Source organism: Eulemur rufifrons, chromosome 13 (assembly GCF_041146395.1).
Source record: "Eulemur rufifrons isolate Redbay chromosome 13, OSU_ERuf_1, whole genome shotgun sequence".
Taxonomy (NCBI): Eukaryota; Metazoa; Chordata; class Mammalia; order Primates; family Lemuridae; genus Eulemur; species Eulemur rufifrons.
Genome location: NC_090995.1, coordinates 859326 through 885684, shown reverse-complemented (window position 1 = coordinate 885684; position 26359 = coordinate 859326). Strand labels below are relative to the sequence as shown.

At 35.4% G+C, this 26359-nt stretch overlaps 1 protein-coding gene across 1 annotated transcript in view; it reads right to left on the bottom strand.

Moving 5' to 3' along the window:
• Positions 1–26359, bottom strand: part of SLC9B1 (solute carrier family 9 member B1) — a 72435-nt gene that overhangs the window by 28340 nt on the left and 17736 nt on the right. The window contains exons 2-4 of the mRNA XM_069485463.1: positions 24769–24838; positions 21114–21258; positions 1742–1912 (exon numbers count right to left, since the gene is read on the bottom strand). Coding sequence (XP_069341564.1) covers positions 1742–1912; positions 21114–21258; positions 24769–24837 — 385 coding nt within the window. The 5' untranslated portion in view covers position 24838. The remainder of the gene's footprint in view (positions 1–1741; positions 1913–21113; positions 21259–24768; positions 24839–26359) is intronic.

The following is a 26359-nucleotide window of genomic DNA, read 5'->3' as shown; positions in this document are numbered from 1 at the left end:
TTTGGCAGATTAAGGCACCATGGGAAGATTTTAGGCAGCAAGTGAAATAATGAGGCTTGCATTTTCTATGTGAGGGTCTTAGTGAATTAGACAGGGATAAAATTGCAGACAGAGACCAGTTAGAAGACTCTGCCATAGTCCATGCAAAAGTTGCAAACAAACAGCCTAATGTACAGCAAAAGCAAAAATTTTGGAGAGGAGGGAAAAGATTCAATGAATACTTATAAGGTACTGCAAGAATATTAGGAACCCAGATAGGAGTGTTAGAGATTATCTCCACTGACAGTATACTGAATGTTTAGATGTGTTGAATACGGTAAGTCCTCACTTAACATCATCAGCAGGTTCTTGGAAACTACAGCTTTTAAGTAAAATGGTGTATAACAAAACCAATTTTTCCATCGCTTTATTGATATCAACAGGAGTTCCTACAGCATATTTATGAGCACAAAAACATCACCAGACTTCCAAATAAAGTCCCAAACACTGATACTATTACCTATTGAAATAAATATGAGCTATACATACATTTAAGAAGATTAATAGAAGTAAGAAAGATAATTATTTACCCAATTTTTGGTGAATCAATGAATGACAGCGGTCATAGGGGTGGTGGTTTAAATAAAGGAATAAATGTTTACAAAGTGAAACTTATCAGGAGCACCTTCTCCCACCATGCAGTTCGAAACCAATCACAAAATGGCAGGCTCACTGAGTGCTTTTCTACCTCATTGTTCATTGTTGTGTATTTGTATGTTTATCATATTCTTTACAAAGTTTTATTTTACAATAACTTGTATTCATTCATTCATTCATTTTCCAACCTGCTTATTCTAGTTCAGGGTTGCAGGTTACTGAAGCGTATCCTGGCAGTTCAGGGTGCAAAGTGGGAACCCACCCTGGGCAGGATGCCATTCTACCACAGGGCACATTCACACCCACACCCACACTCAGACATTTAGACCTGCCAATTCACCTAATGTGCACATCTTTGGGATGTAGGAGGACCACGCAGACATGGGGAGAACGGGCAAACGCCACACAGATAGTGGCTGTCACCACTACTGGGTTTTTTTTCCTCATCAACATTATAAGGAAACCACCTTGAATGAAAGAACATTATTTGAGGACCTGCTATACTTAGCAGATATGAGATACCTCTGATAGAAATTCTTCCATTACTTTTCCCCTGTCCAGCTGGAGAGTTATAGAACAATGGTGACGAAGCAATAGGTATAACACCGGTGAGGGAGATGATGCACACATGGATGTACACAGTGGAGATGCCCAAACAGCTTACTCAGAAACCACAGGACCTTTTAGTACCCTAGTCACTATAATATTTGAATCTCGTTATTGTATTCAAGTTAGGTTGTCTACAGAAAAATTCAGTCTTTTCTAAATTTTTCTTTTTCTATAATTCATTTAAAATTAAGTAAAAAATTCCATTAAGTGATAAAGCAACAAGAATCATACAGTAAGTATATTAAAGTTATTTTAAAAATAGATTTTTGAAAAAAACCTGTGTGTGTGTGTATATATACAGAGGGAGAGAATAAATACATCTATAAAGGAGCTATATACACACACATATATACACATATATACAGTAAATACATACATAAGCAATATAGATCATATTACATTGAAATATTTCTGAATTACATATAGTCCAAATAGAAAATGTTCAAAAGTTACATATAACCAATAATAACAAAAGGAGAGCTAATTATATACTTACCAAGAAGAGGTGGAAGTGGAGGCACTGAAGGTATTCTAATAAGTTGCAAAAGTTTCCCCCCAATTAAAGCACTATGAAAAATAATTAACAGTCCAAATATATTTCCACCAGGGAGAACTTCAGAGCCTGAGACTGACCACAGTACACACCATATCATAAAGGACATAACTCCTGAAATATAAAAAAGCATATATCTATATATGTATATAGACATAGATGTATACAAACAAAAAATGAATTTTATTTTATCCAATATATTAATAGCCAGTTCTTTATAATCATACATGGTTCAGACTAATATCATTTACTAGTATGATGGAAGAGATATCTGCTTAACATGTATTCCAAAGATCCTGTCAATTTATGGGATATGTTTTAAACAAAGTATGTTTATTTAAAAAAATATTTTAAAACCATGTGAACATATGTGAATTATTTAAAGTGCTAAACATTTCTTATAATATTTGACATTTTAAAAATGTCATGGCAATATGATGAGATTAACTTTATTTTATATTTTAAAATAGTCTTTCCATCAGGAATAAGAGGATGATTGGCTATGATGAAAATTCTCAACTTTATTGAAGATTACAGTGGCAGGGTGCCAATTCTTTTAACAGGAACAGACTAAATATTTGAATTGAAAGGATAACTCAGTTGATATTTGGTATAAATGTATTAGAGGCAGTAGGAGCTGGAAAAAAAATGAACCTGGACTTTGTGGGAATGAGTGTAAAGTATCTTAGGTTATGTGTAAGAAGTAGAGGTGGACAGAGAGAGTAAATTGGTAGACATCTTGTTTCTGGCAACTAGTTCCTAAGGCCCTACTCAAGGGGAATCCATAGGCTTCTGTAAAGGACTGATAGCTACACGATAAATTTCCATGGGTCAATTAAATGGCTACCTTCATTTACCATGAATCATAATTTCTAATGCTTTTCATGTTCTTTAAACAGCCTAAGTGTATTTTTTAGCTATGACCCCTTTTTGACTCACTGAAGACAGAAAATTAGAACTAAATTTCTTGCCTGCTCCTTCCTGCATTATTGCCACCCTGCAAAACTAGAAGATTTGAAGGGCTGAACACTTACTAAAAGAATGGACCAGAAAATATTCTACTGACAAAATTGAGAAGACAAGGCAGTTTGTCTTATCTGGTCTCTGGGTGGCACAATCTCTTTTGAGAATTCACATATAAAACAGATATACATAAAAAATGTCTAATTTATGTTTAGGGCTCAAATTTACATGATTTGCATGGGTTGGGAATCTCAAAGTCCTAAACCTAGCATTAAAAGTCTCCCTGCATGGAACTATGCCTATGGCACTTAGTAGATGCTAATTCAAGTCACTGCTAATAGACACTTCTGATTCTAGACTGCATAAAGCCTCAAAGGTAAAATCCCCAGTGAATTTAACTTAACATAAAATAAGAAGTAATCCCCCTTGGGCAAAATGTAATAGATACAACAAAGAATGGGATTAGATATCTAAAATCTCAGCTAATAAAATCACTATATAGATACCATAAAATACGTATTATCTGAGACTAAATATAAATTAAAAAAATTGAGAACTAAAAAAATTACTTGGATATTTTGTAAAAGAATTAAATAGAACATCTAGAAGGTAACTACAAAAATTGCTGAATTTAAAAATCACTAAAAGCCTTAAATAGCAGGCTAGACACAGCTGAACAGAGAAACATGACAAACCAGTAGATATGAGAAAATTACTTGGAGTGTAGCATAAAAAGAAAAATTAGATGAAAAATGAGAGATTTAGATTATGGAAAAGGCATAAAATAGACCTAATAGTAGTTCTGGAACAGAATTGAAAGAGTGAAGAGATAATATCTGAGACTATAATTGGCTTTAAAATTTATAGAACTGCTTAAAACTATAATCAAGTCTGTATTGATTTAAACACAGGAGGCCAAATGAGTTCTAATCAGGATTAAATAAAAATAAAGATTCTTAGATAAAATGCTGAGGAACTACAGACTACCAAAGACAAAATAAGATCTTAAAGAGTCCAGAGAGAGAATGATAGATTAGCCATAAAGCAATTAACATCAGAGAAGAGTCTCAATCCTCAACAGCAACAATAGAAGCAGAAGATAATGAAATAAAGTCTTCAAAGTACAGAGACAAAATATTTAATGTTGAATTCTGTAGCCAGTTAAAAAGTAAAGGACAGATCGAAGATATTGTCAAACAAAGACATCTAAGAACATATGCCACTTTTACTGAGGAAATATTATCCAAAACAACCATGTCAGGACCATGAAAACTCACCAAAGGTAGTTATCAAATTTAGAAGCATTTATTCTTGGAAAAAGTGTTAGGGTTTTGGGTAGGATCAGTGGGAGTCTGAGGCCCTTCTGGCTGGGGTTTCTCCCATTCCCCAGGATCAGTTGGGAAAAACCAGCAGCCTTCCTTTTAAGGGCAGGGGATAGATTTGGTATGGAGTGGAGGGAGAAAACTCATGCTTTTGCTGGTTAAATGTGGCAGATTGGTTTGGAAATGGACAGAGAAATCTTGCAGTTTTGTTGGCCTGAAGTTGCAGTCTCAGCTGGGCAAGTGGCAGACCAGACAAAAATTTAAATGGGAGATCCTGGAGAAGAGGAGAGTCATAGAAAGGTTGAAATAAATTCTCCACACATCTATGGCTAATTGGGAAAGTATTCAAATGCAGAAAAGACTTAAGAGACCATGGCAAAAAGTAAAAATGAACTGAGACTTCAGTATTAGTTGCAACTTTGAATGCATTCGCCAGTCCACCCACAAGATCACTTGGCAGAGAGTGGAAGCCTTACCAGCTTGAACATAATGTCTCCCCCAAATCACTGGGTGACTACTAAGCTATACAACAGACACAAAGGAAACCTTTTTAGATATGCTAAAATAACAACAACAAAACCTTATAAAAGATATCATCTGCTGAAAACCACAGGGCAGAAAGATTCCACAGTTTAAATATAGACAAATTACCAAAACAATAACAACAACAACAACAACAAAAAAAAAACCTCAAAAAATAAAACCAAATCCAGAGTTGCTATAATGTGTAGTTAAAATGTTTAGTTTTCAACCAAAAATTACTAGACATGTAAGGAAACAGGCAAATATGCCTTATACTCTGGAAAAAAAAAGTAGTCAATAGAAACTGACAAAATCCTGATATTACATTTAGAGACCAGGTTTTCAAAATATGTACTACAAATATGTTCAAATAATTAAAGAAAAAATATGACAGCAACGTGCCATCTAACACAGAATATAAATAAGGATATAGAATATATTTAAAAATAGAAATCTGACTGGGCACAGTCGCTCAGGCACTGTAATGCTAGCACTCTGGGAGGCCAACAGGGGAGGACTGCTTGAGGTCAGGAGTTTGAAACCAGCCTGAGCAAGAGAGAGTCCATGTCTTTACTAAAAATAGAAAAAATTAAAAAATGGGCATGGTGATGCACACCTGTAGTCCCAGCTACTCAGGAGGCTGAGGCAGGAGAATCACTTGAGCCCAGGGAAATTGATTGAGGTTTCAGTGAGCCATGATGACACTACTGCACCCTAGCCAGGGTGACAGAGCAAGACTCTGTCTCAAAATAAATAAATAAATAAAAATCTGGGATTGAAAGTATAAAAATCACTGGGAGGTTCAATACCATGTTTGAGAATGTGAAAGAAAGTATCAGTGAACTTGTAGATGGATTAATGCAGTTAATCAATCTGAATAACAACAAGAAAAATGAACAGATCCTCAGAAACTTATGAGATACCATTAAGAGTACTAACATATGCATAAGGAGGAGAAGACAGAAATAAAGGGACTAAGTTAAAAAAAATATTTGAAAATATAATGTCTGAAAACTTCCAAAATTTAGTGAAAAACATTAACCTACAGATATAAGAAGTTCAACAAATCCCAGGTAGGATAAACACAAAGAAATCCACACCTAGAGACAACATTGTCAAATTGCTGAAAACCAGAGCTAATGGGAAAATCATGGAAGTAGCAAGAGATGAATTATCACATACAGGGGAAGAATAACATAACCAACAGCAGCATTCTCATCAGAAAAAAAATAGAGGCCAGGAGGCAGTGAAGTGACATTTCAGAAGTTCAGGGAAAAAACTGTCAATCAAGAATTCTATATTTAGTAAAACTATCCTTCAAAAATGAAGCTGAAATAAAGACATTTGCAGATAAATAAAAAGAAAGAAAATTTATTCTTGCTAAAGAGACACTAAAGAAAGTGCTTTAAGGTGAAAGGAAATGACACCAGATGGTAACTTGAACCAGTAAGAAGGAATAAAGGACACTGAAATGGTAAATAAATGTGTAAGTATTAATCACTGTATACATACATATTCTCTCATTTTATCTCAATTTTAAAAAGCATAAGATTATTATGGGCAATAAGTATAACATAATACTTTTGTGTTTATAGCATACAGAAGTATATTGGCTCAAAGTTACTATTAATGCTAGAATTAAATCAATACTAAACTGAAGTAGACTGTGAAAAGTTGAAGATGAATATTATAATCCCCAGAGAAACCACTAAAACAAAAACCTCAAAATATAGCTAAAATCAACAGAAAATTGAAATAGTGCACTAAAAATATTTGATTAACACAAAAGAAGCAGTAAAGTAGTAACAGAAAAACAAAAAGACATGACATATATATAAAAACAAATAACAAAATTGTAGATCATGTAAGTCCAATCAATACCAATAATTATGTTAAGTGTGAATGGACTAAAATCAAAAGTCAAAGATTGTCATACTGGATAAAAAAAAAGAAGGCAAGATCTAACTATATGATATTTACAAGAAACACACTTTAGATAAAACAAACAGGTTGAATGTAAAACGATATATCATGCAAATGGTTTTCATGGGTCAAAAAAGAAAACGCAAGGGTAATTGTAACATATCTTAAAGTGAATAAAAATGAAAATACAACATACTATTATTAATGGGATGCAAATTAAAACAGTGTGTGAAGGGAAATGTATAGCTGTAAAAACATATTAGAAAGCAAAAAATCCAAAATTGACAATCAAAACTTCCACCTTAAGAAGCTAGAAAAAGATGAGTAAACCAAACCAAAAGTAAGGAGGATGTAAGAAATAAAAAAGACTGGAGTGGAAAACAATTAAATACAAAAGTGGAAAACATTAGATAAATCAGTTAAACCCAAAATTTCATATTTGAGAAGGTCAAGAAAATGAATAAATCTTAAGCTGGATTGACCAAGAAAAAAGAGAGAAAACACAAATTGTCAACATCAGAAATGAAAGAGAAAACATCACTGTAGACTCTACCCTTAAAAGGATGCTAAGGAATATTACAACCTTAAGGCAAAAAATTAGACAACTTAGATAAAATAGAAAAATTCCCAGAAAGACACAAGTTACCAAACTGACTCAAGAAGAAAGGGAAAAATCCAAATAATACCAAGTAATAAAAAATTACATCAGCAATCAAAAATCTTCCCATACCAGAAAAACATACTTCACTGGTGAGTGCTACCAAACTTTTAAGGAGAAAATAATACCAATGTTACATAAATTTTTTTCAGCAAATAGAGGAGGAGGGAAACTATTAATAATATCAAAACCAGACAAAGACATTAGAAGAAAATAAAACTACATACCAATATCCCTTGTAAACCTAGACTAAAAATTCTTAACCAAATATTAGTAAATCGAATTGAGCAACATATAAAAAGGTTATACACCATAATCCAATGAGGTTTATCCCAGAAATGTAAGATTGATTTGACATCCCCAAATCAAACAATGTAATAAGCTATATTAATAGAATAAAGGACAGAAACATATGATCATCTCAATAGCTGCAGAAAAGCATTTGACAGAATCCAACACCCATATACAAAAAAAATCTCTCACCAACCCATAATTAGAAAAGACTTTCCTCAAATGATAAAGGACATCTACCAAAAGCCTATAGCAAACATACTTAATGGTAAAAAACTGAACGTGTTACCCTCTAGATTAGAAAAACTGCAAAGATGTCTGTTTTTGCCACTTCTATTCAACATTGCACACAAGAGGCCTTCATCTGTGCAAAAAGGCAAATTTTAAAAAGCAGAAAAGGAAGTACAACTCTTTTTATTAATAGCCTTGTATGTAGAAAATTGTAAGGAATACACACATACCAACACACACCACATGCACACATGCACACACCCTTCTCCCAAACTTACCAGAGCTAACAGAGGGGCCTAGTAAGGTTGCAGAGTGTATGATCAATATACAAAAGTTAGCCATATATATATACTAGCAATAAACAATACAAAAATGTATTTAAGAAAACAATTCCATTCACAGTGGCATCAAAAAATAGTTATTTTAGTCTGTTTTGTGTTGTTGTAACAGAATACCTGAGACTGGGTAATTAATAAAGAGATTTATTTAGCTCATAGTTCTGCAGGCTGGGAAGCTGAAGAAGCATGATGCTGGCATCTACTCGGTTTCTGGTAAGGGCTTTGGTACTGCATCACAACATGGCAGAAGGTCAAAGGCCTTTATCAAAAAGTCCCAAAGCAATCAATGTTGGTGTGGATGTGGAGAGATAGGAACACTCTTACACGCCTGGTGGGACTGCAAACTAGTGCAACCTCTGTGGAAAGCAATATGGAGATACCTTAAACAGATACAAGTAGACCTACTATTTGATCCAGCAATCCCATTATTGGGCATCTACCCAAAAGAACAAAAGCCATTCTGTATAAAATAACTGCGCTCGAATGTTTATAGCAGCACAATTCACAATGGCAAAGATGTGGAAACAACCCAAGTGCCCATCAATACATGAGTCGATTAATAAAATGTGGTATATGTATACCATGGAGTACTACTCAGCCATAAAAAACAATGGTTATCTAGCACCTCTTGTATTATCCTGGATAGAGCTGGAACCCATTCTACTAAGGGAAGTATCACAAGAATGGAAAAACAAGCACCACATGTACTCGCCATCAAATTGGTATTAATTGATCTTAAGTGCACGCATAGTAGTAACATTCATCAGGTGTCGGGCAGTGGTGGGGGAGGAGGGGATGGACATATTCACACCTAATGGGTGCAGTGTGCACCGTCTGGAGGATGGACACGCTTGAAGCTCTGACTCAGGCAGGACAAAGGCAGTATATGTAACCTAAATATTTGTACCCCCGTAATATGCTGAAATTAAAAAAAAAATTGCTCCTTAATGTTCTATTCTGTTAAAAGAAAGATTTTTCTACTTCCAGAGTAGTATTGTTTTTCACTGGATCCACCCAAAACTTCATTCCATCAAGGAAAACAGAAATATTTCATTTTTTAAAAATATGCAATGTTGTTCTTTTATTCATAGAGAGAAAATGCTTGAAAAATGTTCTATCACAAGCAGCATTTGCTATTTTAAAAATGAGAGTATATTGAACAAGTTTAGTTACTATGTTCTTGGGGGAGGAAGTGGAATATGATAGAATTTAATTGATTTAAGATCCATAGGTTCTCTGATCTGATGGTGTCCACCCAGGTTATATTTGGGGTGATAGAAAAAATGTGGGCCCTAAGGTTACTCATGAAACTGCAGCCTAACTCCTGAGAAATGAAATAAATAGGGAGCTTGATACAGGAATGATCTAGGAGAGAAGCCAACAGATTTTTTTCAGTCAAGGGCAAGACCGTAAATATTTCTTGGCATTGTGAACCATACAGTGTGTTACAACTACCCAACTTTGCCATTGTAGCGCAACAGAACTTTACAAAACAGGTGGTGGGCTCGATTTGGTCCAAGGGGTGTAGTTATCCTATTCTATACCTGGATATAGGTCAAGAGGAGGCTGAATTAGGCAGAAAATTACTGTGAGGACCCTATGAAGATTCCTTGGTTTCTATTCTTCCTAACATCCTTCTTCTGGCAAGGTTATAAAGTTTTCCTCTGCCCCATATTCTTTTCCTATAGTCATATTTACTTGAATAAACAAGCACCTCCTTTCATATTAATCTATGTGCTATCTTGTCCAACACCAAGCTGAGAACAGATAAACTAAATGAATGAGAGCTCTGATTAAGTGGAAAAGATGAGGTAAAGTAAGGGGAGGAAATAAGAACAAAATTGAGCTAGTTCAGGGTGGCACACATGACTTAACTGAAACAAAATTATATGAATACTAAAAGAAATAAATATATCATCATGAGGAGAACAGGGGGAGACCAGAGAGTGGTTATCACACCATTATGGAAGGTGAAAGCAGATAGAAACAGGCTGAAGGATGGGACAGGCTGGAAAAGGTACAGCCTTGAATATGTGAGGTAGCTACAAAAGAAGCCGATCTGACAATGGAAATGGGAAGAATCTCTGTGCTCAGAGACAGTATACAGCTAAAGGCAGTAGTGACAAAAGAGGCCAAAAAGAGGGAAATTAATCAAGAGATTGTAAATGATACAAAACCACCACTCAGCAATTCCATTCCTCTCTCCATTTGTGTGCCTATAAATTTCTAGAATTTATACTTTAAATTGAATGAATTTTATGGGGTGACCTCAAGTTTCCAGGAGGAGTTTCGCTGGAGTTCTAAAGTGGACACATCTCATTCTGGTGTGTTGGAAGCCTACGGTCTCACAGCTAGATCTGTATTTGTTCTCTACAGAACAGAGCCCATCAGTCAGCAAAGCTTTTTCTTATCCTGTCCAAGGCAAAGGACTTTCTCAGAGAAGGGAACTGACAAGTAAATAGTTCTATCCTCAGAACAGGAGAGTCTATCTACACAAGGTACTGAGACCTTCCTTCTTAAGTGTCAGACGACCACGTATCACCAGCACACAACAAGAGTCAGCAGCATGAAAAACAGGTCCAGTAAAACAAAATGAAAAGTTGCCCCGGAAGAAATGGAATTCAGGGACCAGAATACAGTTAAGCAAATGATATTCTTGGAGAATTGAGAACATACATAAAATAAGAATAGAATATCATAGGAAAGGAGAAATTAGAGATAAAGTATGATTCCTGAAATGAAAAACTGAGAAAATAAAAGATTTAAAAATGAAGTAAAGGAAGTGTCTCAGAACAGAGCAATATAAAAATAAAGAGGTGAAAAAATGTGAGAGAAAACCAATCCAGGATGTCCAATATTTGACCAGAAGAGAGAATAAAGGGGAAGAAGCATAGCAGAAGAATTGTCAAAGAAATAATATCAAAATTTCTCAGTGTTCAAATTGAAAGGGTCAACTAAGTGCCCACACAAAGCATGAAATAGGCCCATACCCATATTTATCACTGTGAAATGTTGTATCAAGGATATAGAGAGGATCCTAAAATCTTTCAGACATTAAAAAAAAACTTCCGCAAAAATCATGAACAGATTTGCATACTGTTTCTCAGTAGTAACCATATATACTAGAAGATAATGGATGAACCTACCAAGATTCTGAGAACAAATATTTTACATATAGAGCTCTAAGCCAATTAATCAGGTATGAGGGCAGAATAAAAACATTTTCATATATGTGAGGTCTCTGGAAGTTTAGATCTTGTGTATTCTTTTTAAGGCAGGTACCTGAGAACGTGTGCTAAGAAAACCAGCGGGAAACTAGATTGAGCATTCTGATCTTGGAAACAGTGGATCCAAACCAGGAGACCACCGAAAGAGAGCCCAAGATGCCAGCCCTCCACAGACATAGAAAGCAACCACACTAGGTAGAAGCAAAAAGATGGAGGTCTCTGGGAGGAAAGTCCCCAGGAAAAAAAGAGGATTTTTGAAAGTTTGTGAAACTGTGAAGACAGTAAAAAAAAAAAAAAAAAAAAAAATCAGTGGTTGCCAGGGATTCCAGGGGGAAGGAAGGGATGAATAGGTGGAGCATGGGGGATTTTTTAGGGCAGTGTGACTATTCTCTATGATACTATAATGAAGGATACATGTGATTATAATTTGTCAAAACCCACAGCATGTAGAACACAAAGAGTGAACCGTGATGCAATTTGTGGACTTTAATAATGTATATATTAGTTCATCAATTGTAACAAATATAATAATGCAAGATGTTAATAATAGGAAAACTATGTGTGGGGAGGGGCGTCAAAGGGTTGTATGGGAACTCTCTATACTTTCCACTCAATTTTTATATAAACTTAAAAAAACTTTCTAAAAATAAAATCTATTAATTTAAAAAGAAAAAGAACCGTATTAGACAATATGAAATGGTGTGACATATATTTAATTGGAGTCCCAGAAGGAAAGATTAGAGAGAATGGGGCAGAATAAGTATTTGAAGAGAGAATGACTGCACATTTTCCAAAATTGAAGAAAGACAACACAGAGATCCAAGATGGCTAGTAGACCCCAAGCAGGATAAATATAAGGAAGAGTATATCTAGGCATATTACAATCAAACTGTGGAAAACAAAGATAAGAAAAATCTTAAAGCCATCCAGAAAATACAAATATATTACATTCAGGGGAACAACAATAAGAATTATAGCTGACTTCTTTTTAGAAATAACGGAAGCCAGAAGACAAGGAAAGGTAATCTTTAAAAGGCTTAAAAGAACAAAAAAAAAAACCTGTGAACTTGAAATCTATATCCAACAAAAATATCCTTCAAAAATAAAAGCCAAATTGAGACATTTTCAGACAAATAAAAGCTGAGGGAATTAATTTCTAGGAGACCCACACTACAAGAAACACGAAAAGAAATTCTTCAAGCCACGGGGAAAGAATCCCACAGGCAGCCCAGATTGCCAGAAAGAAATGAGAAGAGGAGTAAAGAAAGTCATGCTGTTACAAGGCTCTTCTACATTATCTTTTTTTTTTTTTTTTTTGAGACAGAGTCTCACTCTGTTGCCCGGGCTAGAGTGCCCTGGCGTCAGCCTAGCTCACAGCAACCTCAAACTCCTGGGCTCAAGTGATCCTCCTGCCTCAGCCTCCCAAGTAGCTGGGACTACAGGCATGCACCACCATGCCCAGCTAATTTTTTCTATATATATATATTTTTTTAGCTGTCCATATAATTTCTTTCTATTTTTAGTAGAGATGGGGTCTTGCTCTTGCTCAGGCTGGTCTCGAACTCCTGAGCTCAAACGATCCACCCACCTCGGCCTCCCAGAGTGCTAGGATTACAGGCGTGAGCCACCGCGCCCGGCCGATGGTATTGTGTTTTTAATTTCAAATTCCATTTGTTCATTGTGGTATATAGGAAAGCAATTGACTTTTGTGTATTACCCTTGTATCCTGAAACCTTACTATGATCACATATTAGTTGTTCCAGTTTTTTACTTTATTTGATCAGATTTTCTACCTATAAAATCATGTCATCTGTAAACAAGGACAGCTTTATTTCTTCCTTCCTAACCTGTACATCTTTTATTTAATCTCCTTGTTTTATTGCATCAGTACAATGTTGAAAAGGAGTGGTAAGAGGAGGCATTCTTGTCTTGTTCCTGATCTTAAAGGAAAAGCTTCTAGTTTCTCACCAGTAAGTACAGTTAGCTGTAGTTTTTTAGTAGTAGTTCTTTATCAAGTTGAGGAAGTTTACACTCTATTCTTAGCTTTCCAACAAGTTTTTTTTTTATTATGTATGGGTGTTGAATTTTTTCAAATGCCTTTTCTGCATCTGCTAATATGATCATGTGAACTTTTTTCTTTAGCCTGTTGATATGATGATTACATTACTTAATTTTTGAATGATGAACTATCCTTGAATACCAGGGATAAATCCCACTTGGTCATGGTGTATAATCCTTTTTTATACACTGTTTATTTGCTCACATTTTGTTAACTTTTGCATCTATGTTCATGAGAGATATTGTTCTGTAGATATTGGTCTTGTAATATTTTTCTCAGGTTTTGATATTACTGATGCTGGCCTTCTAGAATAAGTTGGGAAATATTCCCTCTACTTCTATCTTCTAGAATAGATTGTAGAGGAACTGTTATAATTTCATCCTGAAGTATTTGGTAGAATTCACCAACGAAGCCATCTGGGCCTGGTACTTTCTGTTTTGGAAGGTTCTTAAATATTGACTAAATTTCTTTAATAGATATAGGCCTGTTCAGATTATCTATTTCGTCTTGTGTGACTTTTGGCAGATTGTGTCTTTCAAGGAATTGGTCTATTTTATCTAGGTTATTAAATCCATGGGCAGAGAGTTGTTTATTATCCTTCTAATGCTGATGGGATCTGTAGTGATGCCCCTCTTTTATTTCTGATGTAAATAATTTGTGTCGTCTCTCTTTTTTTTCTTAGCCTGGCTAAAGTTTTAGCAAGTTTATTGACCTTTTCAAAGAACCATCTTTTGGTTTCATTGAATTTCTATATTGATTTACTGTATATATATATTTTTAAGAACATGGACCTCAGGTGAGATTTCTTGTTTTTAATTTCATTTATTTCTGCTCTAAAGTTTATCATTCTTTTTCTTCTGCTTATTTTGAATTCCTTTGCTCTCCCTTTCTGGCTTACTATGGTTGAAGCTTAACTTATTGATTTTAGATCTTTCTATTTTTCTAATAAGAAAAATTATTAAATGCTATAAATTTCTCCCAGGCACTGTTTTTGCTGCATTTCATAAATTTTGATAAGTTGTATGTTTATATTCATTTAGTTCAAAGTATTTTCAAATTTTTCTTGAGATTTCTTCTTTGATTCAGTGTTATTTAGAAGTGTGTTGTTGAATCTTCAAGTATTTTGGAATTTTTTCAGCTCCGTTTTGGTTATTGATTTCTAGTTTAAATTCGTGGTTGTCTAAAAGTCTATACTGTATGATTTTTATTCTTCTAAATTCATTAAAGTGTGTTTTGTAGCTCAGAATATGGTCTATCTTGGTGAATGTTCCATGTGAGCTTGAGCAGAATTTGTATTTTGCTGTTGTTGGATGAAGTAGTCTATAGATGTCAATTACATCCAGTTGATTGAATTCACCTACCTTTTTATTGAATTTCTGCCTCTGGATCTGTCCATTCCTGATCGAGAGCTTTTGAAGTCTCCAATTAGAAAAGTGGATTCACCTATTTTTCCTTACAGTTTTATCAGTTTTTTACTCAGATATTTTTTTTAAGAGCGGGGTCTCACAATATTGCCCAGGCTGGCCTCAAACTGCTAGGCTCAAGCTATCCTCCTGCCTTAGATTCCCAAGTAGCTGGGACTACAGTCATGCCACCATACCTGGCTTGACTCATGTATTTTGATGCTCTTTTGTTAGGCATGTACATATTAAGGATGATCTTGTCTTTTTGGAGAATTAACCCTTTTATTATTATGTAATGCTCCTCTTTATCCCTGCTAGCTTTTCATTGCTCAGAAGTCTGCTTTCTGAAATGAATATAGCTAATTCATTATTCCTTTTATTAGTGTTTGAATGGCATATCTTTCTCCAATGCTTCACTTAATCAATATGTGTCTTGTAAATAACATATAGTTGGGTCTTATTTTTTGATCCACTCTGACACTGTCTGTATTTTATCTAGTGTATTTAGACCATTGACATTTATTTTTATTTTTATTTTTTTTTTGAGACAGAGTCTCACTCTGTTGCCCAGGCTATAGTGAGTGCCGTGGCGTCAGCCTAGCTCACAGCAACCTCAAACTCCTGAGCTCAGGAGATCCTCCTGTCTCAGCCTCCCGAGTAGCTGGGACTACAGGCATGCACCACCCGGCTCATTTTTTCTCTCTATATATTTTTTTTAGCTGTCCATATAATTTCTTTCTATTTTTAGTAGAGATGGGGTCTCGCTCTTGCTCAGGCTGGTCTCGAACTCCTGAGCTCAAACGATCCGCCCACCTCGGCCTCCCAGAGTGCTAGGATTACAGGCGTGAGCCACCGCGCCCGGCCGACATTTAAAATGGTTACTGATTTAGTTGGATTAAGATCTACCATGTTTGTTCCTGTTTGCTATTCATTGACCTTCTTTATTCCTGTTTTTGTCTTCCACTCTTTTTCTGCCTTTTGTGGCTTTAATTGAGCATTTTATACAATTCTATTTTCTCTCAGCATGTCAATTATGTTTTTTTTTTTTTTTTTTTTTGAGACAGAGTCTCACTCTGTTGCCCAGGCTAGAGTGAGTGCCGTGGCGTCAGCCTAGCTCACAGCAACCTCAAACTCCTAAGCTTAAGTGATCCTCCTGTCTCAGCCTCCCGAGTAGCTGGGACTACAGGCATGCGCCACCATGCCCGGCTAATTTTTTCTATATATATTTTTAGCTGTCCATATAATTTCTTTCTATTTTTAGTAGAGATGGGGTCTCGCTCTTGCTCAGGCTGGTCTCGAACTTCTGAGCTCAAACGATCCGCCCACCTCGGCCTCCCAGAGTGCTAGGATTACAGGCGTGAGCCACCGCGCCCGGCCTCAATTATGTTTTTTAATGGTCGCCTGAGAGTTTGGAACATACAACTAATCCAAGTCCACTTTCAAACAACACTATTATCACTTTACATGTAGAGCAAGTACCTTATAAAATCAAAATATCCCTAATTCTTTCCTCCCATTTCTTGTATCTTGCTATCATTCCTTTTCCATATACATAAACTATAGTCATCAAATACATTGTTGCTATTATTAATTTGAAAAAACTGTTATCTATTAAGTAAATTAAGAACTTTTAATATTTCTTGCAAGGCAAGTCTACTGGCAACAAATTCCCCACTTTTTTTTTTATATGAGGAAATCTTTATTTCTCCTTCACTTTTGAAGGATAGTTTCACAGGATACAGAATTATAGATTGGTGGTTTTTTTCTCTCAACATTTTAAATATTTCGCTCCACCCTATTCTTGTTTACCTGGTTTCTGAGAAGAAGTCGGATGTAATTCTTATCTTTGATCCTCTGTAAGTAAGGTTTTTCCTTTGGGTTCTATCAAGATTTTTTCATCTTTGATTTTTCTGAAGTTTGAATATGATATGCCCAGATGTAGTTTTTTGGACAACTATTGTGTTTGGTATTCTCTGAGCTTTCTGGATCTGTGATTTGGCATCTGACTTTAATCTGGGGGAAATTCTGAGCCATTGTGGCTTTAAATATGTCTTCTGTTCCTTTCTGTCTTTCTTTTTCTCTTCTGGTATTCCCATTTAATGTTTGTTACACCTTTTGTAGTTGTCCCACAGTTCATGGATATTCTGTTTCATTTTTGTTAAGTAATTTTTCTCTTTGTTTTTCAGTTTTAGAAGTTTCTATTGACATGTTCTCAAACTCAGAGATTCTTTCTCAGCTATGTTCAGTCTACTAATGAGCCCAACAAAGGCATTCTTCATTTGTGCTGTGTGTCTTTTTTTTTTTTTTTTCTTTTTTTTGAGACAGAGTCTTGCTCTGTGGCTCGGGGTAGAGTGCAGTGGTGTCATGATAGCTCACAGCAACATCAAACTCCTGGGCTCAAGTGATCCTCTTGCCTCAGCCTCCTCAGTAGCTGCGGATACAGGCATAAGCCACTATGACGCCTGGCTAATTTTTCTATTTTTAGTATTATAGAAATGGGGTCTCACTCTTGCTCAGGCTGGTCTCAAACTCCTGAGCCAAACAATCCTCCTGCCTTGGCCTCCCAGAATGCTAGGATTATAGGTGTGAGCCACAACACCTGGCCTGTTGTGTTTTTTTTTTTTTTTTTTTTGAGACAGAGTCTCACTCTGTTGCCCAGGCTAGAGTGAGTGCCGTGAAGTTAGCCTAGCTCACAGCAACCTCAAACTCCTGAGCTCAAGCGATCCTCCTGTCTCAGCCTCCCGAGTAGCTGGGACTACAGGCATGCACCACCATGCCCGGCTAATTTTTTTCTATATATATTTTTAGCTGTCCATATAATTTCTTTCTATTTTTAGTAGAGATGGGGTCTCACTCTTGCTCAGGCTGGTCTCGAACTCCTGAGCTCAAACGATCCGCCCACCTCGGCCTCCCAGAGTGCTAGGATTACAGGCGTGAGCCACCGCGCCCGGCCTCTGTTGTGTTTTTAATCTCTAGCATCTCTTTCTTATTCTTTCTGACAATTTCCATCTCTGTTTACAGTATCTATCTGTTCTTATATATTGTCTACTTTTTTCCATTAGGAACCTTAGAATATTAATCATGATTGTTTTAAATTCACAGCTTGATAATTCCAACATCCCTGGTATATCTTGGTTTGGTACTGATACTTGCTCTATCTCTTCAAACTGTGGGGTTTTTTTTTTTTTTTTTTTTGTTTGTTTGTTTTTGCCTTTTAATACACCTTAAAAATTTTAGTTGAAATGTAAATGTGACGTACTGGGTAAAAAGACCTGTAATAAATATGACTTTAGTAATGTGGTAGTAAGGTGGGGAGAGGGAACGTTCTGTAGTCCTATGAGTAGGTCTCAGTCTTTTAGTGAGCCTGTGTCCCTGAGCTGTGAACTTCACAAGTATTTTTCAGTTGGTAAAGGATGGTCAGAGCTGGCTGGAGTTGGGTATTTCCCTTCAACTATGTGGAAGGCTAGAGAGGACTGGTTGGAGTTGGGTATTTCCCTTCTCCTAGGTTGGTCAGGCTCTGGTAAAATATTTTCTCTTGAGGGAGGCCCTTATTAAGAAGAACAGAATGCTGGGTGTATTTCACAATGGTTACTTTTTCCCTTCCCTGGTATTTTCCCTCTCCCCCTGCAGGTTGGCTGCAGGAGATAAAACTTATAAAAGTGTGGGTCTCTCCCATCCCATGACGGGGCCCCTCCTTGAGTTTTAAACTCTCAGACTTATCCACACAGAGATTCAGCCAATTTATTAATTACATTTTAGGCTTCCCTACTCTGCCACTGGTTTTTGCTCCTGTAAGTTATGATTTTCTGAACCCATCTGTCTGTCTCTCCTGTTTTTGTTTGCCCTATGACTCACTTCTCTGATGGATCTAAGGAGAGTTATTAATTTTTCAGTTTGTTGTACTTTTCATTTGTTGTTAGGTCAGAGTGATGACTTCTAAGCTCTTTACATGTGGAACTGGAAATTGGAAGTCTCTGGGATATTTTTGAACCCTAAACTTCCACGACTACCGACTTCAGAAAACTGATAAGATTTTAATGGAGAAATTCTGTTCCCAAGATTACTTGAAAATCATAGTTGGGTGTATAACAAAGCTTTTCTTTAACACACTGAATGCCACACTAGAAAAAATTTTTTTCTGTGGGGCCACGGTGTTTTATTATGAAAATAGAATAAAAACTTCAAAAACAAAATTATCCTTTCTAATTTGATGAAAAATTTGTATTTTTATTGTTTTCTGTGCATGAGTTATATGCAACTTGAAAAATAGTTCACATAGGTCCAAAGGTAAAGAGACGTTTGAGTTACATATACTTCACAAGGCCCCGGGCCCAAAACTAGCATGAGTTAAATACAACTCACATGGAAGTTAATGTGTTTATTTAAAGGAAAAACAACTTCATGAAAATATATTAGTACTTTTATTGAAAATTAAAAAGAAACAAAAAAGGAACAATAGCCAAAATTCTAAATCTACAAGCCTAGATTATCCATTCCTTTGGGAGTATGTAAGCCATCTCCCAAATAAGGTATATAAACAGTGTGATTAAATATGAGAAGATTGATTTCTATGTGTGATTGAGAGTTTAGATTGCTTATTTAAATTTAACTTATGTATACTGTGGTGTTGGTGAATTAACTATTATTTATAGAGAAATGCAGTTCTACTTCCTTTTATAATGCAGAGTATATGCTGTTTTAAGGGTTTCTTTGCTTGTCTAATTTTACTTATACAGGGTTGTATATTACTTATTCCATGACAGAACACAGTGAAGATTCTTAACGGTGACATGTTCTAAGCACACCCAGAGACTGGGTATAAAGGAGATAGTATGAATGTAGGGTGTATATGTGTTGACAAAAAGAGAGAGATAGATAGAAAGAGATTTCGAAAAAGAGAGTGCAAGAATATACATGCCCAAAATAGAAACATGGAAAATTTCCTTTTCCTATAAATGTCTCTAAAACTGCTAAATCAAAAATGAAAGAAAAAGTGGGGAGGGAATGAGTTACAGATCTAAGTTTAAAGTTACAATACTTACAATACTGATGGTTTAAAACTCCTCAATTTGTTCCTGAGCAAACTGCAGTCCAAACTCAGTGGATAACCTTTGGTGACCAAGACATTTCCCTATCTTTCCCAGGCTCTGGCCCTCTTCCTAACAACTACTCGATAGAAACTGCTTACTAAATAGACAGGGTCATAGGAACATATGTATATTTACAATGGAGTCCAATCACTTACACTGGTAGATGAGGACCATTCAAATTCAGAGAAAAGCTTGATTCAGGGCCTTCAAAATACTGATGTTAATTAAAAGCAACCTTTACTGATGAAAAATCAATGAATAAAATTTGCTTCTAAAGTTTAAAGTTAGCAAGCAGCAAATAAGAAAGTAAAACTTTAACACTTAAATTATTTATTCTATCATATTTTAATCTAATTTTTATTCTCTATAGGCTGTACACTTTGGAGGTCGAAATCTCTTAAGGTTAATCATATAGAATATTTAGGAAAAAAATCCCAAGAGAACCTTTATAAATATTTGATGACAAGGAGATGCTTTAAAATTTCATTGGGAAAGCAAGTTTTATATAACTCTTTACAAAGTTGCAGCTGTTTTAAAACTTGGGGCCTAATTTTAATAAAAGCTATAACATTGCCAGGATTATAATGTTCTTTGTAGCTAACTTGAAATTAAATGTCAAAAGTAGGTTTTAAATAAAAATCTTTAATCAATGCTGTTTCTAATCTCAAAAATTTAGCATAAAAAGGCATGAAAAATATTAAAATATAGACCTCCTCTTAGGCAATATATTGTTTTTGTCTTTGTTATTTTATTTTATTTTTTTTATTTTTTTATTTTTTTTTGAGACAGAGTCTCGCTCTGTTGCCCGGGCTAGAGTGAGTGCCGTGGCGTCAGCCTAGCTCACAGCAACCTCAAACTCCTGGGCTTAAGTGATCCTACTGCCTCAGCCTCCCGAGTAGCTGGGACTACAGGCATGCGCCACCATGCCCGGCTAATTTTTTGTATATATATATTTTAGTTGTCCATATAATTTCTTTCTATTTTTAGTAGAGACGGGGTCTCGCTCTTGCTCAGGCTGGTCTCGAACTCCTGACCTCGAGCGATCCACCCGCCTTGGCCTCCCAGAGTGCTAGGATTACAGGCGTGAGCCACCGCGCCCGGCCTTGTTTTTGTCTTTGAAAGATTCAAGGACCTATTTCCTCTTTGTTCACATATTGCATGTAGCAGAGTTGACCCTCTGTCTGATCTGCAGTACACAGATTGAGCAGTGGCTTTCTTGTCGCATATTTTAATATTCATCAAATATATTTCTCATTTTCTCTGCATTTGCATTTCTTAGTTCACATACCATTTGTAATAATTAAATTCAATATTCCTTGTGGAGGACAAGAAATGTGTTTACTCTTTTCCATCTGTGGTTTTGTTTCTTTTGTTTCTGACAGGACAGTTTCTGCAGTTTCTTCCTGTGCGCTTCTATCAGGAGTGATGCGGATCTGAGGTAAAACAAGGAAGTCTTTTAGGAACTATACTTTCCATACAGTTTTATAAATGTACTAACCCACCAAATCTCATAATTACATACATATTATTACTGTCAACATGGGGAATCACACATACAAAAGAAGATTCATGCTCTACATCAACAGGTATTAGGGGTTGTCGTAGTAGTGCATTTTGCAAGGCAACTTGATTTAGTCTTTCAATAGACTTGAGTCCCTACCCTTTCCATTTACCATTTATGAATAAGTGAGCCTGTAGTGTAGGCATAATCATTAAAAGTGTCCGTCCTCTGTCTACCTCCCAAAGGTTATTCACCAAAACTTTTATCAAATGAAAATAAAACTAAATTGGAAAGGAGGTGAAAGATAATTTTATTTGGACTCATCTCATTTGAAAAATTATATAACTGAAAGAAATATCAGAAAACATAAGTCACACATTCAGAAATGCAGGCATGCTCCCACTAATATTTACAGATGACACAGTTATACAGCTCAAGGGTATACCTCAATCTTCTGTGCTTTTTAATGGTAGTTAGTCTAATTATGAGACTGCTGATTTGGAAAAAAGGAATCTTTGGTTTGTGAGAGTATTAATAAGCTTCTCCCAATGTAAAAAACAAAACATACCAGCCTGAGCAAGAACGAGACCCAGTCTCTACTAAAAATAGAAAGAAATGATTTGGACAGCTAAAAAATGTATATATAGAAAAAAATAGCCGGGCATGGTGGCGCATGCCTGTAGTCCCAGCTACTCGGGAGGCTGAGGCAGGAGGATCTCTTGAACCCAGGAGTTTGAGGTTGCTCTGGGCTAGGCTGACACCACGGCACTCTAGCCTGGGCAACAGAGCGAGACTCTGACTCAAAAAGAAACAAAAAACAAAAAATAAAACATAAAAGGGAGCCCTCATATACTTTTGGTAGGAATGTAAATTAGTACAGTCACTATGGAGAACAGTAGAGGTTCCTCAAAAAAACTAAAAATAGGACTACCATATGATCCAGCAATCCCACTCCTAGGTGCCTATCCAAAAGAAGGGAATTTAGTATATTGAAAAGCTATCTGCACTCCACGTTTATTGCAGCATATTCACAATAGCCAAGATTTGGAATCAACCTAAGTGTCCATCAATGGATGAATGGAAAAGAAATTGTGTTACATATACACAATGGAATATTATATAGCCATAAAAAGAACAAAATCTTGCCATTTGCGATAAGATGGATGGAACTGGAGAACAGTATGTTAAGTGAAATAAGTCCAGCACAGAAAGACAAATCTCTTATGTTCTCACTCATATGTGGGAGCTAAATACTAAAAACAATTGATCTCATGGAGACAGGGAGTAGAATGAAGGTTACCAGAGGCCGGGAAGGGTAGCAGGGACTGACGGATAAAGTGGATAAAATATAGACAGATAGAATGAACAATGAACAATATTTGATAGTGCAACAAAATGACTATAATCAACAATACGTTAGGGTATAGTTTTAAATAACTAAAAGAGTAGAATTGGTATGTTCCTAACACAAAGAGTGGTAAGTGCCTGAGGAGATGGGTACCCAATTACCCTGATTTGATTAATTCACATGTATGCCTATATCAAAACATCACAGGTACCCTATAAAGATATATAACTATTATGTACCCATAATAATTAAAAATTAAAAATCTTAAAAACATATTTAAAAATAACTTTAAACGTTTAAAAATTGAGCGCTTTATTTCTCCTGAAGAGGTCTCAACCTGCAATGGCCACTCTGACAGGCTGGGAAATACCACTCCATCCGTGAGCCAGGAACACGTGTTTCAAAGGAGTGACAAAAGGAGATGGGATTTTACACTGAGCAAGGTGACTAAACATACATACTTCACAAGCCAGAGGACTTACGAATATTGATGAAGAGAAAACACACATGTGTAATTGTGCTTTATGTCTCCTCTCCTGTCATGGCTGGGAACTCATTTTAGGCTTTTTTCTGGGGTTCCCTTGGCCGAGAGGGATCGGTTCAGTTAGTGGGGGCCTTAGGATTTTATTTTTAGTTCACATCTACTTATATATGTCCTCTGACATTTATAAGAACAGTAAGAACTTTTCCTCATTTAAAAAAAACCAATATAAATAATAACATCAACAACAACATACCAGAGTAGATTTAACCCGGGAATAGAGATTTCCAAATTTGCCTTATGGTTGCCATGGGCATAGCGCTTTGAGTAGATTGATAATATTGATCATATTGTGCAGTGGGAGAGAGAACATCATATTGTCACAGGAAATGGTAACAAAGGCTGGAGTGCATAGACAGATAGAGGAAGGGGAGAGTTAACATTTAACGACTAGGGAGACAAAGACACCATAGCAGCTGATGGCTAAAATGAATTCTGTAGCTCTTTAAAGTCAAAGTTCTTCAGATCTGATCATGATTAACCGGTTGGAGTTCCGGCGGAGAGGCTTTTTCTTTTTTTTTTTTTTTTGTTGTTGAGACAGAGTCTCACTTTGTTGCCCAGGCTAGAGTGAGTGCCGTGGCGTCAGCCTAGCTCACAGCAACCTCAAACTCCTGGGCTCAAGCGATCCTCCTGCCTCAGCCTCCCGAGTAGCTGGGACTACAGGCACGCGCCACTATGCCCGGCTAATTTTTTTATATAGATTTTTAGTTGTCCATATAATGTCTTTCTATTTTTAGTAGAGACGGGGTCTCGCTCAGGCTGGTCTCGAACTCCTGACCTTGAGCGATCCACCCGCCTCGGCCTCCCAGAGTGCTAGGATTACAGGCGTGAGCCACCGCGCCCGGCCCGGAGAGGCTTTTTCTAGAAATTTCTGTCACCATATAAAAGGGCTAAAGACACAATAGTGAATTTTTATTAAGGTGGGTGAAAGGTCATATAGAGTAAAACTACATTATTTTGCTTTATTATTTCAGAATTATAATAAATTAACATAGACTAGGATGACTTCTTCACAGATAAAGTAATTAGAATCAATGGTGAATATTTAAAATATTTTTAGAAAGGACTTTTTTGGCCCTTAAGAACTGTAGAAATCTCTACTTTAATAAATAAGCAAATTATAATTCTAATTATAAGCAATTATTATTTAGTAAAACTAGATCAACAAAGGGTCTAATGACTCTATACACTTATAAAAAACTTGCATCTCTTCAAAATATACAGCATAATATTATAATTAATTGAGACTCATCTTTACCTTAGTTTAAATTACTGAGTTTTTCCTGGATGTGCCAATAAATCATAAGCCACATTTCTTCTTATTCCTAAAATCTGCACTCTTCATTTCTAAAATACTTTGTAGTCTCCTCTTTTCATTTGGTCCATTCTTTCTGCTCATTTCCTAGGACCCATTAAAACTAGCTATTTCAAAATTACCACTTTTCATTTTTTAACCAGACATATAAAAGGAACTAATAGATAAATTTTAGAAATAAATTTTAAGATCAGATTCATTTTATATCATATATTACAATATAGTTTTAAGGTTTTACCTGAGGAATTGTAGATGTTTGGGAGTTTTTATCCTCCAAATGTTCATTTTTTGATTCTGTGGTGTGCATGCTAAGATTTAAAAGAAAAATAATTGGAAAGAAAAAAACAGGACTATAAATCCATATGAAATCAAACATGGTTGGGGGATTAATTTTTAATGATTCATTTGTTATAAAGTTTTATCAGAGTCAAGTCAGATATCTTTATGGTGAAAACAGCTCCAAATATTCATTTTTAAGGTTATTAATGAAAGCTATGTGCACAAGTTTTAAAAAACCATAATCATACAGAAATTTAACACTTCTTAATAGTTCATAATACTGGGATGTATCTTAGAAGCATATTTCAGAAAATTCAATTCTTTATTTCAGGCACTGAACTAGTATGTTTGAGATAATTTCTCCAGTTGATTTACTCTATCTTCATACTCCTGCATAAGGGATTCTACAAAAATTTAAAATGAAATATGATCAACTACATTAATTCCTGCATCTATAAGTTACTGACACATAACTATCTTGTTATGTGGTCCATTTGAAAGGTCTATGGGTCCAACAGTTAAACATCTATAAGATGTTATTTTGACTAAGAATGAGCTAGAACCACATTAACAGAAGAATTATGTCTGGGAACTTCTGTTTTAAAATATCTGTTATTTCTCCCTTCTCTGTGATCTTTGCTTGCTCTGAATTTAGGTAGAGTGCCTTTGTCTTAAATTATCTTTGTCTCAATTCTTGAGTTACTGTTGAAAATAAAACTAAAGATTTCAAGTTTTAATTTGCAGGTAATCTAAATTACCATACCTCACAGTGTTTCAAAAATCTATACTTTTTAAAAAGACAAGCAATTTCAATAGTGAAAATTTTTAATAAAAAATTTCTAGGTGCTTCACATCTATTGTCTCACTGCAATGAAGTAAAATATTACTGTATAAATAAAATCCTATAAGGGATCATAACTGAATTGATAACTTTATTAAAGCAGATTTTGATAACTTGTGTCTCCTTTATCATTTCGTTCAAAGCACTTAACATGAATCATTTCATTCAATTATCATAAAAACTCTATGAGGTACTTACCATTATTATCCCCATTTTATAGGTGTTGAAACTGAGACACAGGAAAGTTAAGTATTCCCAAAGCTATACAACTAGCATCTGGCAGAGTTGCAATTTGTACCAAATACTCTTTAATATTATTCAAGTCCTTGTTAACCTTGGTATTGTCTGTCTTTTTCTTCTTAGCTATTCTGGTGATAATCCATTGTGGATTTAAATTGCATTCTCTTGATGATTAATAAATATTTTTTCATATATTTATTGACCATTTGAACATCCTCAGTTAAATGTTCAAATCTCTTGCCCATTTTTTGTTGTATTGGAGACTACTTTCATATGGATTTGTTAAAAAGTTTTTTCTGTATTCTGGATATTAATCTTTTATTGGGTATATAATTAGCCAATATTATCTCTCTGTGGCTTTCCTTTTCACTGTGATGATGTATTCTTAAAAATATATTTTAATTTAGTCCAGTTTATCCTTTTCTTCCTTTATAGTTAAAGGTTTTATTGTTTCAGAAATCTTTGCCAA